We start from the raw sequence: 16313 nt of genomic DNA, 5'->3' as shown, positions 1-16313 counted from the left end.
AATATCGACAGATTGCCAAAATTAGCATGGATGCCGTGGCAGTCACATAATATCGAACCAAATCCAATCCAATTATTTCATACGATGCCGAACCCAATGTTTAAGGGTATATAATAAATTCGTATTCATTCAAACTAACCCCGAGAAACCAACATGACCGTGGGTATCCCCAATAAACTCAATCATAACTTAAATCATATCACATCTTCTATGAAAGGAACAAAAGCCCCATCAAGCAGTCGATCCAAATCGACAAAACCAAAAGGTAACCAAATACCACAACCAAACAGATTAAAAATTCCATCAAAAATACCAAACATTATAAATTAGGCAAGTTGCCTCTCGATATTCCTCGGCCCCGTCAACAAAGACGGCGGAATCGGACTCACAGCCCGAAACACATGTGCTTCCTGGGACCCCGGACGGGGCGGCGGCGGAGGCGGGGGTGGAGGACGCATGAAGGCCCCAGGGTGGTGCGGGCGTGGGTGTGCGAGGGGATGTGGAGGGATGGCCGGCGGACCTTGGGGTATACCTCCAACAGCTAGACGGTTGAAATCTCCCGGTAGCTGTTGGGTCTGGTAGCTGTATCCGCCGGGATGGGGATGAGGGTAGGTCAAGCCGGCGTAGCCCATGCCGCGGGAGGGGTCGCCGGGAAGAGAGACGAGGGAGGCGTTGAGGGTGCGGGCGATGTCTTCGAAGGTGACTTCCATGGGCGAGATGTATGTTGTGTTGGAGCGGGCGGACCAAGCGAGGACGTGGCCGCACACACGGCCGGTAGATCTATCGAAAACCCATGCGCCGGAGTCACCGGGGGCTAGGGGTGTGGGATGTTAGCTTTTTTGGTTCTTTCAAGGTTCGAGTTTACTCAATACAGTCTTGGTGTATGGTGGATTGATCTGATCTTAGGATCTGATGGCCGCGGTTATTCGGGTTTACCGGCCGGCTTAACAGGATGATGGGGAGACAGGAAGAGGAGGGAAGCATAACAAAAACAGACCAGGGTATCTAATTAAGGATCATATAAACATCAACATGAATCTGCAGAAGTGCGCCTCTTACCTCCAAAGTTCCCGTTGACGCAAAAACTCGTCGAAAAAGAGTGTCGGCCATGCAGCTTGACCAACGTCATTGCTTTGGATATCTGTCCAGTCTGCAGCCCGCTTGTGCGGCCGCAGCAGTGCACCAATAAACCACCTAGTTCCTCCATACGAGCGACTTGGTTGAGAAAGATCGGTTGTGGTTGACCCCGTCCGAAACCGGGCCGGCCAGGAAGGGTAGTAGTGGTGTCGACGACGATGTTGCGAGGATCCATGCGGTTCTCGTCGACTTTGATAAGAGCCCAATCAATCTCATGTTTCATTCCCTTACGTGTCCAGCGCCTCTGACCAGAGGAGGCGTGAATGTAGCCAAGGGAGTGTGAAGCAAGATGTTCGTCGTCACGGTCTTCAGGGGTTGGGAAGAAGTCATCGTGAACATCATCGATGGCTGGCTGCGTGACGAGCAGCCGCGGCTCTTCCCCCGGCTCGACACCAGCAGTATCACCGACCGAGGCAGCGTCGTCGTCGTCATCGTTATCGGCACCCTCGATAGACTCTTCGTCCGAGGATTCATCCTCAGATAACCAATATTCATCAAGGCCACCATCGGCACCCTGCGAGAAAGATGCATCATCGTCTTCTTGATCCGAGATCTCAAGGTCTAGATTGATTTCTGATGGTTCATCCTCGCGCCAAGAGTACATAAAATCCTGGTTGCTAACGCTGGACGCGTCTCGAGAGGTGTCCCGAGGCCAGTTGCCCGCAGAACGCAAGGGCGCCTCGAGCTCATCATCTCCAGGACCCTCGTCATCACTTGGAGCCTCGAGCATGTGGTGGACTGTCAGACCATAGGGTTGGCCATCAACGAGAACGGCACCTCCGTAAGAGACTGGAGGCAGGTGTTCCTCATTCTGAAAAGCTCCAATCGATGCACCGCAAAGAGGCCGTTGTTGATAACAGGGGTTCAATTCACGCTGACGAAAAGGAACCTCGTTCGATCCGTTTGGGCGAGTCTTGGCGGGTCTGCGACGCTTAGTGCGGGGGACCTTCGATCGCTCAATATCACCACGGAGGACGATGAGATCCCAGTCATCGCGGTCCAGAGGGAAGTGCTTCTTCAAAGCCGATCGGACTTTCTTAACGCTACCACAGGTCACGCAGATTGTGGTCTTCGCAGTCTCTGGAGATTCTCCGGTCATCATCAGAGTCGCACCAGCGGACTCGTCAGACTCTTTGAGGATCTTCTGTAGAAGTCGGCTAAGGCGAGGCATCATCTGGAAGTTCCATTCTTGGAGATGTTCATCGGGAATATCGAGATGAGGGAGACGCTTGACGGTCCGTTTTTTGGCCGGCTTCTCCAAGCTTCTCTCTTCGGGTTGAATTCCCCATTGATTATTCGGGGTGGATGGTAGCTGCTTATCCAGGTTCATCGGTTCATGGGAAAGTGTGTAGGGATTGGCCTTTTCTTCGGCAGGCGTAGGTTCTGGAGTTGGAACAAGTGCCAAGGGCAGAGAATCATCCAGTTCTTCTGCCGGTGGTGCTGAGAAGATATCAATCCGTGTACATGACCAAAGAACCTTGCAAATTGTGTAAAGGAAGTTCATCGAGAAAGAGAATGTGCCGTCCGGGTCGGACAGGTCGAGAACGGGGTAATGGTAGATCTGGGGCACACGAAGGTTGAGATCGGTCATGGGTTGGGTCGAGAGGTGGAAGTTGGGTGCGTCGAGGCAAAGCTGAACGACCTGGAGATATGCATTTCCACACTTTGGACCAAGCTTCTTCACGTAGAGATCTTCAACGCGATGCTTGAACCATGAGCGATCATACTTCATCTTCCAGAGCCGGCCAATGGGAGCCCACAGACCAATCTCCAGCAGGACAAGACCGAGCGAGTAGAGGTCATAAGCCCAAGCGGCCTCGTCTTCAACGGATCTCTTATCATCGGGATGGCGATACATCGCTGTGGATAATGGCTCGGGAGTATGTCCATCACCAGAGAAGCGCGCTGGCGAAGTCAAGTAAGGACGGCGCATATCTGGGGCCAGACCCCGTTCGTCATTACTAGCATCGGTTCGACCAGGGAAGAAGATGATATTGCTGCTGTTGATGTTGCCATGCACGGCATTCTGGCTTCTCAGGTGCAGAACAGACATCATAAGGTCGTAGGCTAGCCGGAAACGCGTCTCCAAATTGGGCATCCGCTTCTCGCGGTAGTCTTCGGCCGATGGGAGTAGGGCAACCAGAGGGATGGGCTTGAGCTCTTTCAAGAGGTCGCTAGGGTTTTGTAGGAAAGGGAAATAATCGACGGGCATTTGATATAAGAAGGCATAGCGGGCATTAGGGTCATCGACACAGTAACCCAGGAATCTCAGAAGACCCAGGTGGCCGACTCTGGCATTCTGGAGCAACTGGTCTAGTGAGTTCTGCAGTTTCTGGAGTCGCGAGCTCTTTGAGCTTGCTTGGGAGTCCACAATCATAGGCATGAACTCGACCAACACGGAGACATGCGAGTCCTTGACGGAGCCCACAAGCAACGGGCATGCTGCGGTCTTGAGGCGGCCCACGACACGGGAGTTTGACGAAGCTGCAATCGGCTCATATGGTGGCGGGCTGTTATCGTGTGTTGCTCCATACAGCTGCAAGGCGGATCGCTCGATAACGAGAGACTGGTGACTATAATCGTGTTTCGGGGTCGAGGGAGAGTAGGTGAAAGGTTCGTATATTTGTTGGGGGCTTTGGATCTTTTCCTTGGAATCGGAAAACGAGGCATAAGATATGTCGCGGGTGGGAAGAGGGTGGGTTTTCGATCGGCGGCCGGCCATACTATGCTTGCTCGATGACATGCTAGAGGCCATTGTCCGGCGCGAAGTGGACAGGTCATAGAGCGTATCGATACATGCCGTCAAGTCACTCAATATAGTCTTCGAACGACTAATATCATCATCCGTCCATTGTGTCTTGAGAGGCCGACTTCCTAGAGTATCCTTCGTATCGACCTTGCGCTCCTTCGAGGGCATCGGCGTATCAATATGCTGAACACGCTCAGCATCATTAAGCAGGTCTTGTATCGTGGACATGACACTCTCCACCACATCGCTGAAACCGGCCGCAGTCAAGGACTCGTCGATATCGTTCGGCTGGGCGGCGCTCGCATCGCTCCAGTCTAGACCCCACGACAGCAACCGGTCCCGCTGTTTCTGGAAGCTCTGGTGTAGCGCGACCAGCTCCGGGTCATCTAGAGCCTTGGAGGCCGTCGTCACACTTTCACATGAGGTCTTCGTATCGGTATATAGCTTCGTAAGGCGGCGCTGGAGGAAACCGCTTCCTCCATGGCGCATGACGGACATCTTGGCGATAGCGATTCGATAAGGACCGAGAGGAGGGGGAGGAAGATGCTAAGGATGGTGACATTAATGGGGGTCGTTGTTGTCGCAAAGGGGTTTACAAATCCATTCTGGCACTCGTGAAGAGGTGAAGAGGCGAGAAAGCCATGCGAAAAAGATCACAGGGAAAGGCCAAACTTCAATGGGTGCCTGGTCGACGGCGATGGAGGGCCGATAGACCATCGCCCATCGCGGGAGGATCCCAGTGAATCCTGTTGCCTAACCAATCAGCGTTGAGGATAGAGAGTAATGTGGGTCACGTGGCAGGCATCTAAATTTGGTGGATTGGGGTAGATTACTGGTAATACCAATACATTCCTCAGGCAGCAGCGTTAGTTTACTATGACATGGGACACGATTTGTGCGAACACTGGCAGGTATTAACCTGTATTGGAAGTGTATTCTGAACCTCGAAAAAAAGTCTAACCTAGCCATCAATGACCAGTGGAACTATATGCAAGACTAATACTGTATGTATTCAAATATCGCATGCACTCTAAATGTACAAGAGAAAAGGGGAGGGGCAAGCGAGCCTAAAAGTCATCATCGAACCCCGTCCACTGCAACTCAGCGTTTAGCTGGTCTGAAGTAAAAACCCCCTCCTCGGAATCTTCGTATATCTCGGCTAGAATCTTCATGATGAAACATGTGTCTTTAGCCCGTAATTACCCGCCGCGACACACCGACGTCCCGCGCCCGCTTCTCGCTAAAGTTATGCAACCGCTCGCCGATCAGATAGACATCGTCGCGGATATTGATGCGCCAGACCGCCACCCGTCGCAAGGCCAGGTGGACAGACCACGCGGCCAGGACGACTAACAAGGTCGCAGGGTAGGCATAGCGATAGATCTCGGGCTGCGCCTCAACACGCGTATAGAAAAGGGTCCATCGCAGTATCCCACCCAATGATAGCGGGGCGGCGACTGCCGCGGCGGTGAACAGGGCCAGCGGCAGAATCAGAGCTCGAGTCGCCAATTGCACGTTGGGCTTGAACCACCCATCACGGAAGATGCCATTGAGCACGGCCGCGGGCCAGGAGTGAGGGTGCCACAGGGTAAGCTTGATGGCCATTTGCACGTAGAGCACCCCCAGCGTCCAGTCTTGAACAACGTGTACCACGTGATCCGTTTCATCGCCGATGAAGGTATGCGCCGGGATGAGAATGTACAACTCGGTCAACAATGCAAAGAGCGAGGGGAGCACAACGACCAGAGCGATCGCAATATACACAAGTCGGGCTGCATCGAGCATGATGTTGGCAATGAGTAAGCCCAGCTCCCGCGGGGACTGCAGATACGTTCCCCAGTGCTCGCGGAGGAATTGAACGGCTGCCCGGCAATAGTATGCGGTGTAGGCGAGGGCACCAACCACAGAGAGGCCACTCGAGAAGGCGTAGATATCGTTGACGGGGACCGGACTGGAAAAGCACACCGAGGTGATCTTGCGTCCAATGATCAGTGGTACAACGGTGATGCCTACCCCGGTGGTGGCGGCAAACAGCCAGATGAAAAGGATAAAGGCAGCAATGCGCGTGCGGAAGTGCGGGGGGATGTAGACTTTCGAGAACGAGGGATTGGCACGGCCATGAAGCCCATCGTCCGAATCAGGCAGTCCATCAACACGATCATTGTCCTCGGTCACGTCCAAGAATACCTGCGTGCCTTTGGGGATCCGGACTTGGTCGGAAGCAGGGGCCCGGACATACCGGCCGTCTCGTAAGAAATAAACGTCCCGGTTTTCTTCTTCGGCGGCAGCCTGCTGTGCATCTCCGATGACCGGGTGTTCCCAGTCACCCTTGCTTCCAAACAGTAGACCCCACCAGGATCGCCGGACATGGCGCCCTTCTTCTTCAGGGTGTCTCTCGGGGAAGAAGAAGTTGCTCAGGCGCAGGAAGTGGGCGCACTTGCGGAACCACCAGTCGTACAAGTCGTGTAGTCCATCTGAAGGTTTGACAGATTGGATTGCCAACGGCATGACGAAATTGTAGAACAGCAGGTCCACCGGGAACTCGAGCATCGGGGCACTGGCAGACCAATGGATAGGAAGAACGCCGGTGAATGCATAAAACAGACCCCATACAACGCCACCTAGGCAGACAATTACTAAGGCACCATATACCAAAGCACTGAACCCAATTTTTCGCAGCTGTGTGGTAATACTGCGCTCGAGGACGTCGCGGATGGGATGGAAAGTCGGGTCATCCGGATCACGGATGAAATCTGTTCGATCGGGTTAGAAAGAAAAGAGATAGATAGTCTTGGCGACAAAAAGAATCTTACAGAGAACGCCAGTCCGCAGAATCTTCCGGCACATAGACACGAACAAGGCAAAATGGAACATATAACAAGTACCAATGAACCAGTGCACGAAGAGCGAAGTTAGTGGAGACCCGATTGTGAAGGCGATCCGCGATGAGATGGTCGCATCGGAGAACAAAGGTAGCAAGGCGACATCCAACAGTGTACCACAGTACAGAGGGAAGATAATCATCTCGATACCAATGATGAGAATGACTTTCATAACTCCTCCGGCTTGTAGAAGCACCTCTGCAACAACTCCTTCAATTCGCTGGCCACGGTTGGCCCCGGCGAGCAATCCGGTGATTCGTAGGTACAAGAAGCCCATCATGATTGCTAGGAGATATCCCATCGCAATAGCGATGACGCGATCTTTAGTGTCCCATACAGCCAGATCGTAGTCAACCGCCACGTTTGTAGAAGCTGTTCGGGCAGCAGTTGCATTCATGAGCTTGGTCCCCGGGCTGGCAAAAATCGACGACTTTGTAAAGTTACCGATGTAATGCTGTGCTTGAACTGTAGCATTTTTGAGCTGAGAGAAGTCGACATCAAAGGACAGTGCCTTGGGGACCCCGAGGGTAATGACGCGGAGAGGGAAGTCGTGTAGAACGAATTTCAGGACAGCAAATACAGATCGGAAGAGAGTCATCACACGTGCCTGGTGTAGCTTGAGAGCTTGGTGCGAGAGCACTGAGAACATGGGTATATCAGACTCGTGGAATACCAGGAACGCCTTGATAACCTTATTCAACCGGTTGGTACTCTTGTCAATCAGAGACAGCGATGTGCTAGTGATAGATTTGTTTCGAGGAATCCACTCGAGGGCAGGGACCAGAGCACCAAATGGACTGAGAAGGACCTTGAAGATGAAGCTCAGCCAATACATGACGTAGCCCACAACTCCAATAAGAGTATCATACACAATATCTGCAACCACGGTGAGTGCAGTCATAGGAACACCGACGATGAGTTCCAGAGGGTTGGCCAAAAGAACAAGGGCAATCTTGCCCCATAAGTAGGGAAGCCAAATGCCAATAGCGACCGTGAATGCGATCAGGAGGGCACAGAATACCCCATTCTGCAAAAGTCCAAAGATGGGACCTTGCATGCCGATGAGATCCATAATCCCTTCGAAATCATCACCCTCGATTGCATCCGCGTCGTTGCCTTCAAGCGCTCCATCGGGTGCGGCTCCTCCCAAGCCCGGCCCGTCGGCGGGAGGCCCATCCAGTCTGTTTGGGACAGGGACAAACGGATCCTCCAGGGCTGGATCTTGCATGATCTGCTCGTCGTCTTCTAGGGGTTGGTCCTCATGATCATGAGGATCTGCTCCAATATCACCCCAGAACCAATTGATTAAGCGATCACCCACATTCTTTGCAGGGTGATGTTCAATTGGAACATGATTTTGGTTTTCGTCCTCTCCGGTTGCCACGGGTTGATCGTTGTGGGTATCATGCCCGGCGATTGGCTCATCAGCTTGTGATTGTACATCGGCATTTTCACCCTCCGGATCCAATGTCTGGTGAGCAGTTGCGGGTTGAGTCTGGAATAGCCCCGTTGCGTGGGTGGATGGCCCAGGCAGTGGTTGGTCAACGGGGGCCCTGGTAAGTGCATCAACGATCCAACTAAGTTCCTGTTCATGACCTTCTTGTCGAATGATACGCAAGATCTCATCGCGATCGCCGTTTGCACGAGCGAGGATATTTTGAAACAGGGACACATCTGAATGCTGTGAGTTGGTCGGCTGTTGGCGCTCTGAATGGTCGAATTCCATATGATGACCATTCTGGAACGGATTTGGAAAATCGTCATCCTGGAAACCGGCTTGTCTATCGTACACCGGGAGTCCATCGTCAGAGTCGGTCCAGGAGGGTGCAGGAGAATGGTTGGCAGAACGATCAGGTACATCGTTGTCGTTGTCGTCCTCGACTAGCAAATTCTGTTCTGGTTCAAAATCCTCGTGGGGGTGAGGCGGCACAAGGTCCGGACGGACTCCTCGAACTTCCTCATTAGGGCGATTGTTGGCGATCAGCTGCAATGCTGCTTCGCGCTCTCCTTCAGCAATGTTGGCCATGGGCTGCTGTTGAACAACCCATTCTCGGATCAGGAACAAAAGAATAAAAGCAACAACCACGAGTAGAGTGATGAGTTGACCTTCCAGGGTATCGATGATCATGTTGTTGATTGTCGGCCAACGAGTCAAATTATTGAGAAACTTCACATCCGACAGCCAAGACGGATACCGGGGCTTAGGTGAGCCGGAAAGACCATTTGTGTGAGCGCCGCTCTCGCTGCCGCTGGATGTCCACGCAGGCATAAACAAACTCGGGATAATTTTCTTGATAAAGGTAAGCATGAGCGGATCTCCAGCTGGGAAGCTGATGGTAGCAGCCTGCGCCGACGGGGCAGCTATGGCAGAGGAAGAGGCGGCACTCGAAGCGCTCGAGGTCATCGAGCTGAGCGCAGCAGTAGCAGCTGCCGTGCCATTAACAGCCCATTGCTCGACACCATCCTGAATAGATTGTGCGCCTCGTTGCTGAACCGTCCCACCAGCCGACCAGCGGCCGTCAGCGAGCCAGAACAGCGCCCTCCAAATTGCTCGCATCGACCATGGCAGCCAGCCTAGCCACACAAACGCCACGAGCACAAAGCGCAGCCATGTGACCAAGGTTCGGAGTGTTTGAATCAACGCCTGTTGTAGGAATAACGGCGTCGGGAGACTTTGAGGCATATTCGGATCGTATAATTTCGTAAAGCGGAACGCTGTTTTACAGAGTTCACAATGCTTCTTTTGCGAGTGTGACAGCCACTCCACCAAGCAGCTCTGGTGGACGAACTTGATACTGCCGCTACATTTGCAGGGATAGAACAGCGGCTCCTCTTCCGTCGCTTCTCCGTGGCATATTCGGCACGTATCCATATCCTCCATCCCCCCTCTCGGTCGTCGAACGCTGGGTCGTTCATTAGGTCCGGGAACGATGACATCCCCGCGGGGTTGCGGGGAGAATGTGTTGCGAAATCCATAATATTTCGGTGATCAGGTCGCGTGGGGTCGCGGAGAAAGCACGGCTTCTACCAGCTCTTCATCGTTTCTCTCACGGTCACCAAGGATCTGGTCAGGCTCGCCAAAGTCGAGTCCAAGATGATGCCGGGGCAATGTCGATGCGGGAGGACACTGAAGCTGAGAAGGGTCGAGTTTAGCTCGGTCAATTGTGTAGTTGGCCCCAAAGACAGAAGTAACCACCGAGGACAAGACAACACAGCCTACCAGTCAATCGTGTGATCGTTTGTCTGAGGGAGGCAGTCGAGTTGGGCCTTCCCACTTTGGGACTTGACGACTTGATAAGTTGCTGGGCTCTGGAGACTTTCGGTTTGGGGCAGCGGCGGCTTCCCGATAGTAGCTGACTCAGCCTCGTAATGTCATTACGGTGTCTTACCACCATCCATCCCTGGAATACGCCCTTTAAGCAGTGCCACATCATGTATTGTCGTACCTGCCCGGTTCTGCCCTGGTGCCACCGATGACCTCACTGCTGCCCCAGAGACCTTAAACAGCTCCTCCATCGGACTTGGAAACTCAGTCTTCATCCCAGGTACCCAGGGCTCGTTCCTGAGGAAGTTTGCTCTTTTCTATCCGTCGGCACCAATCTATGTGCTCCACTAACTCTTTCAACTCTTTCCCATCTGCCTCGGAATCACACCATCATCGCGTGCGCTCTGACCGGCGGCCCGTGAATCTCCCCTAGCGCCGAGCCGACGCCAGCATTCCGCCTGCTAGTAACCCAGCTTCAACCTCCTTCACCAAGCTTCCACGCCAACCGCGCGAAAGCTTGCGATCCGGTGGTCAACTTGCGTTGACCTGATGAGACAATAGCGATCTATCAAAAATCTGCAAATACCTCTCTCGGAGAATATATCGACGCGACGCGGAAGCTCGTGGCCGCAACTTTTTTTCACAAGGGTCGGCCCGCCGCCAACGGCAACCAACATGGCAGTTCAAGAGAACGGATATTTACCGACGGTGTCGCCTGGATTGAGGAAGGCCAGCCCGGTGGCTAAGGATGTGAAAAGTGAGAAGGCCCGGAGAAAGAGCCCTCTGCGATGGACACTAGGGTTGGTAGTACGGTACGTCTGACCATTCCATCCTATTTTTCAACGTCGCTCCAGACGATTATTCTCGGACCTCGTTCAGAGCGGTTTTGAAAGAGAGAAAAAGGCGTTCTCATGAACTAATATTCGACAAATTCCAGGTTATGTATTTGGTATACCCTTCTCACGCCCTTTTTACGATGCCCATCACGCCTTGACGGGTTGAACGAGACCTCGCCCACGGTGTGCAAGCCCTATTTGATCGCACGTTCGCACGTGGAGCCCTATGTGACTCCCTACTATGATACCTACGCCGCCCCCTACGTCGATCAGGCGCGCCCGTATGTGGAGGTGTTCAACCAGCGAGTTTATACACCTGCCTCTAATGTCGCTAAACACGGCTATGAGAAGTACGGCGCTCCGGCATGGCAACAAGCCCGGGGATTTGGCGAAGCACAATGGAAAGCACAAGTGACCCCGCGTTTGGAAGCTGCTCAAGTTCAAGCCCATCAGTTGTATTTGGGTCAAGTTGATCCATATGTTCAACAAGGTGTTTCCCTGGTGTCACCTTACTACCAGAAGGCCAATGGGGCGGCGCAGGCTGTGTACTGGAACCAATTGGTGCCTTTCTACACTCGCTCGCAGCCTTTTATTGGAAAGACCTACAGCACCGGTCAGCAAGTTTTGACTACCCATGTGATGCCTGGTGCACGCTACACCTGGTCATCGGTGGTTTACTTTGCGAACAGCTCGTTGTGGCCTCATGTGACAGGTCTCTACTCGGAGCAGGTCGAGCCTCAACTTGTCAAAATTGGCCAGCGCCTGGCCAGCTATCGGGAAGGCAAGCGCCTCCGCGCTGTCGTTGAAGAAATGGACAGGTAAGGATTAGCCACATCACTCACACAAAAAAGGCACGTGTTAACCTAGAATTACAGTTCTACTTCCGAACAGACCATCTCATCCACCGTCACGACCGCGAGGGTCGAGCCTCGTACCTCTGCAAGTACCACGACCACCACTGTGACACCTGAGACTCCCTCCGTTCAGCCCACCCTGTCCGCCGAAGAACAGTCCAAGCAAGCCCGTGTCCGAATTGAGTCCGATCTTCAGAGGTGGCAGGACAAGTTTGCTGTTGCAGCCGACAAAGGCATTGAAGATCTCGAAGAGCGCATTGCAGACATCGTTTCCGCCCTCATCGCCAACAGCGCCAACAGCCACGGTCAAAGCCTATGGACCGCCCTCCAGGCAGTCTCGACTGAAAAGATTTCCTCCGTCAAGGAGCGAATTAACGAGCTTGCGGCAGACCTGCCAGAGGAAGACGCCCCTGAAGCGGAGGAGGAGTCCCGTGACAAGTTGCTCATCGACATTCGCCAGTCTGCTGTCTCCGTCAGAGATCGTGCCCACGCTCTCCGACAATGGTCTCTATCCTTCGATGAGGAACTCGTTCGTCGGGTCTCTGCCGCTATCAATTCAACCCTGGATGTCCTCGACAGCATCCGTGACCTGGGTCTGCAGGAGATTGGTACTCGATGGGCCTGGATGGACGATGTGACTTATAAAGACTGGGCTAAGTACCATGCACTCAAGGTTCAGATTGATGACTGGCGCAATGAGATCCGCAAGGTCGGCATGAACCACAAGTCAATTGCTGAAGCCCAGTCTGTGGCCGCTGGAATCCTGGATAGTGGAATGGAAGTGGCTGAGGATACCGCCAGAGAACTCATCAGGCTCAAGGATGTTGGCAACTGGAAGATTGCCGCTCGTGAGGTTAGTGAAAACTTCGATACCCGCACTGAAACTCCGCCTCCACGGCCGAGACCAGTTGTGGAGCATGAGGAAGTTGAAGAGAGCACGGACAATGATGAGATTTTCGAAGAAGCCACCAAGAATTCCCAGTCTTCGTCGACTATTTCGCAGGAAGATGACACTGAAGAGACCTCTGTCTCCACTCCTAGTGCGGATGTTTCTGACGAGACCGAGCCTGTTAAATCCGAATCAATCACAGAAGGCGAAAGTGCAGAGGACCATGTTTCGGATGCTACCTTCGAAGAAGAAAACTACACTAATATACCTGCTTTCGGCGTTGCCGCTGCCACTTTGAACACAGAGCAGGAGCCCATCCTTGACGATGACGAGCAGGATGTTCTCCACAATTTGGCTAACAAAGCTGGAGATGTCTACTCCGACGCAAGCTCCGCTTTTGCCGATTCAACCTCCCAGGCCAAGATCCTCTATGAAATCGCCAAGTCTCAGGTCCTAGGCCAGATGGCACAGTCGAGTGCTCCCGCTCATGCTCAGGTTCTGTCTTCTATCGAGTCTGCTTATTCTGGCGCTGTGAAGTACGCCACTCAGGAGTTTGAGGCTCGTATTGGCGCTGTCAAGGCTACCCCTACATCCGCGGGGCCCCTGGCTCACATTTCTTCCGTTGCGTCCTCGCGCTTGAGCGAAGGTCTCAGCCTGGCCTCGGAGCAGTTGGCCTGGCACACTGTCCCTGCTACCACCTCGGCTGGTTTCCAGCCTTTCGTGCTTGATGCACAGCGTCGCTACTATGAGGCAGTTGGTGTCGCTCACGACCACTATACTGCCTTTGTGTCTACGGCATCAGAGGCAGTTTATGGCACTCCTACCCCGACCCCGGCTCCCTTGGACTTCCGAAACCTCGTTGAACAAGCTGGTTCTCAGTACGAGCAAGCTTCGTCCCTGGCTTCCGCTAGTCTCGCGGCAGTTGTCGCCTCGGCAAGCTCTATGATCTCCGCAGTGGATGATGGAAGGTCCCAGAGCATCATCGATGATGCCTCTTCCAGATATCATGCTGCTCTTTCTGCTGCATCTTCTTCTCTATCTCTCGCATCAGCCTCAGCTAGCTCCGCTATCTATGGCACAACGCCAGGGGCCATGGAAGCTCTTTCTAGTCATGCTTCGGAGAACTGGGAGTTGCTCGTCTCCAAGGCTAGCGAGCAGATCTACGGCACCCCCGCGCCCTACCTGCAGCAAGTGGTTGACAACGTGCCTCAGCTCGACGCTGTCCACGCAATTGTTTCTGAGCTGCTTGTTGGCAAGCAACCATCCTTCACTGAAAGTGTCCTAAGCAAGCTTCGTGTTGCCTACGAGACCCCCTACCCGGCTGCAGCCGTGTCCGCCGCCTCGAGCTACGCCAGTGAGGCCTATGAGGCGGTCTCATCTGCCAATGGCGCCATTGTCTCTGACATCCCCAGCGTGGAAGACATTGTGCAACAGGCCAATGATCAGCTTCACGCTGCCGTCGCGGCTGCCAGTGTTGGTATCTATGGCACGCCCAAGGGCAGCTTCGGGCAGGCCACTGATGCTGCAGCCGATGCTTACTCGTCTGCCTCCGTACAGATCAGCGGTGCTATCTATGGCAAGGAGCCTAGCTATGTCGATATTGCCAAGGACAACATTGAACAGATCCAGTCCCGGGCTAGTGCCGCGATCTACGATGAAGAGCCCGGTGTGGTTGATCTTGCTACTAGCCGCCTTGCTGCCGCCGTTGAGAGTGCTCAGGCACAACTCGCCGATCTCGCATCCAGTGCAAGCAGTGTTGCCTCTGAAGCTGTTGAGACCGCTGTGTCCCATGCCGATCAGATCACCAGCAGCATCAAGGGTTCTGTCTCGTCCCAGTCCAAGGACGAGCTTTAGACGAAAATGGCCCCTCTCTTCCTTATAACACTTTGTTTGCTATTCTCCCTTTTTTTCATCACCCGTGTCTTACATCCATCCCCTTGTTAAATGTGTCGTGAGAGATTGGGTCTCCTACAGTGGCATGCCAGTAGCATGTGAGGCCCCGTCTTTGCTCGATGCTTTATTCCCCATATAGTTTCTTACGATGCCAATATGCTCATGACCCCGCAAATTGCACAGTGAAATCATGTCTTTTCCCCCTTTTTTCCCTTACTTTTGGCTTCTCAGTTTTTGCACGAATATGGCCACTTCCTTCTGGCGGGTTTTGTTTTTTGGCTCTTTTGGCCGGCGATGCTTTTCGAGTACATAATGAAACACGCTTTTTGGATGTTTTGATTGGCTGCTCTGTAGAGGTGCCTGTTCAGGCGACTGTTTTGCTTATTGTGTATTTTCTTGGCGTCTGCTATAGTTCGCCATATGCTGTGGTCTTTGTTCATCGGCTGGTTCATGGTCGAGAATTGCTTTGATCGCGTGAGATCTCTCAGGTCCAGCATTAGACCATCCTCAGCAGCAAACTCGAGGCATGACCCCGGCACCTCATGAGTCTTGAGCTAAATGAACTCGAACCACAATCGTATGTAGGATTTCGTATGTAGGATTGACATATCCATATCTCAATCGCAACAACCTTCCTATTCCCATTCACCGACGATACTTCACCCGATCCCCCTTCTTCTCCTTCTTCATCTGCGTCTTACTCAACGGCGCATTCGACTCACCCCCTCCGCACCCGCACCCATCCCCGCAAAGCCCTTCTTCACACCCATAACAGTCGTATACGCAAGATAAACCGAGTACAGCGGCACAACAGCCCACAACCACCAAGCCCGATCATTAAAGATACACACAGCAACAATGCACCCCTCCGTCCAGTACAGCACGTCCCACATATACTCGGTCAGCCCGGTAGCGTTGAGATCCTCGCCCGCAGAGCGCAGCGAGCCATCCTCGTTGAAGCGGGGCCGACCCACGCGGTCGAGGTAGAATTCGATGAGCAGGGTTGGAACGGCGAGGAGGATGTAGGGTTTTAGCGAGCGGGGACGCTGGAATGTAAAGTGGAGGATGAGGTAGAGGAGGTGGAGGGTTAAGGTGATTAGGTGGGTGCGGGTGAGGGTGGCGGCGTTGCGGGTTGCTAGGGTTTTGGCTGCTTTCTGGGGGATTGTTAGGATTGGGTATTAAGGGAGTGCAGTATGGGTTGGAAGTGGGAGGGCTTTGTGCGATTGGAGCTTACCTGGGCCATGGTGGAGGGAAACGGGCGACGTTGCGGGATGAGAGATGAGATGGGTTGAAGTATGAGGGATGGCTGTGTGAGAGCCAATTGGCTTATGTCGTAGTCACAATCCCAGATGTCCGTTGAAAATGGACAACTTGATCACCTCCAGGGGAAAGGGACGAGGTAGGATTATGGTTGGGTTGTGGATGTGGAGAGAAGGTGATCTCCGCGTGATGTTCTGCGGCAGGCTGCGGCTCCGTGCAGCTACCCCATGATTCTGTCAAGCCTGACCGCCTTGGACTCCGCTTTAGGATTACATCTGACAATCTGTAGATCTATAGTGGAATCGGACATTTCAACTTGCATCAAGCATCCATATGGCTAGAGTTAGCATGTTATCTGATGATCAATATAATTTCAGTGTCTAGAATTCCCTTGGAGACTCTTTCTAGGCCTTCTAGGCCTCAAATGATTGGATAAGAACTCTGGCGGTTCAAAAGTCTTGAGTATAGCTATCCAACCGGATATGCTTCAATATCCTTTCCTTACAACAGTATTTTGAATGTTTTGTTTAGTCGTAGGTTTTGATAGC

At 53.1% G+C, this 16313-nt stretch overlaps 4 protein-coding genes across 4 annotated transcripts; 1 reads left to right on the top strand and 3 right to left on the bottom strand.

Annotated features, from left to right (window-relative positions):
• Window positions 1-326: 326 nt before the first annotated feature.
• Window positions 327-4384, bottom strand: N7473_006239 (uncharacterized protein; the record flags this gene model as incomplete). The annotated part of the gene is made up of 2 exons (XM_057152179.1): window positions 327-814; window positions 1060-4384. The coding sequence occupies 2 exons, from the start codon at window positions 4382-4384 to the stop codon at window positions 327-329; spliced, it is 3813 nt and encodes a 1270-aa protein (XP_057009984.1).
• A 690-nt stretch (window positions 4385-5074) lies between these two features.
• N7473_006238 (E3 ubiquitin-protein ligase SSM4) lies at window positions 5075-9451 on the bottom strand (the record flags this gene model as incomplete). Its single annotated transcript, XM_057152178.1, has 2 exons — window positions 5075-6639; window positions 6700-9451. 2 exons carry the CDS (start codon window positions 9449-9451, stop codon window positions 5075-5077), a joined length of 4317 nt encoding a protein of 1438 aa, XP_057009983.1.
• Window positions 9452-10652: 1201 nt separating this feature from the next.
• On the top strand, window positions 10653-14466 carry N7473_006237 (uncharacterized protein; the record flags this gene model as incomplete). The annotated part of the gene is made up of 3 exons (XM_057152177.1): window positions 10653-10845; window positions 10971-11687; window positions 11745-14466. Exons 1-3 carry the CDS (start codon window positions 10709-10711, stop codon window positions 14464-14466), a joined length of 3576 nt encoding a protein of 1191 aa, XP_057009982.1. The 5' UTR covers window positions 10653-10708.
• A 740-nt stretch (window positions 14467-15206) lies between these two features.
• Window positions 15207-15947, bottom strand: N7473_006236 (SND2/TMEM208 family protein; the record flags this gene model as incomplete). The annotated part of the gene is made up of 2 exons (XM_057152176.1): window positions 15740-15947; window positions 15207-15659 (listed from the first exon to the last, which is right to left on the bottom strand). Exons 1-2 carry the CDS (start codon window positions 15746-15748, stop codon window positions 15207-15209), a joined length of 462 nt encoding a protein of 153 aa, XP_057009981.1. The 5' UTR covers window positions 15749-15947.
• Window positions 15948-16313: the final 366 nt, after the last annotated feature.

The sequence above is a fragment of the Penicillium subrubescens genome (genome assembly GCF_028828155.1).
Source record: "Penicillium subrubescens strain IBT 31985 chromosome Unknown utg000004l_segment0_segment0, whole genome shotgun sequence".
In the NCBI taxonomy this organism is placed as follows: Eukaryota; Fungi; Ascomycota; class Eurotiomycetes; order Eurotiales; family Aspergillaceae; genus Penicillium; species Penicillium subrubescens.
Note: the sequence above shows the minus strand (reverse complement) of the source record. Positions and strands in the feature narration are given on the sequence as shown.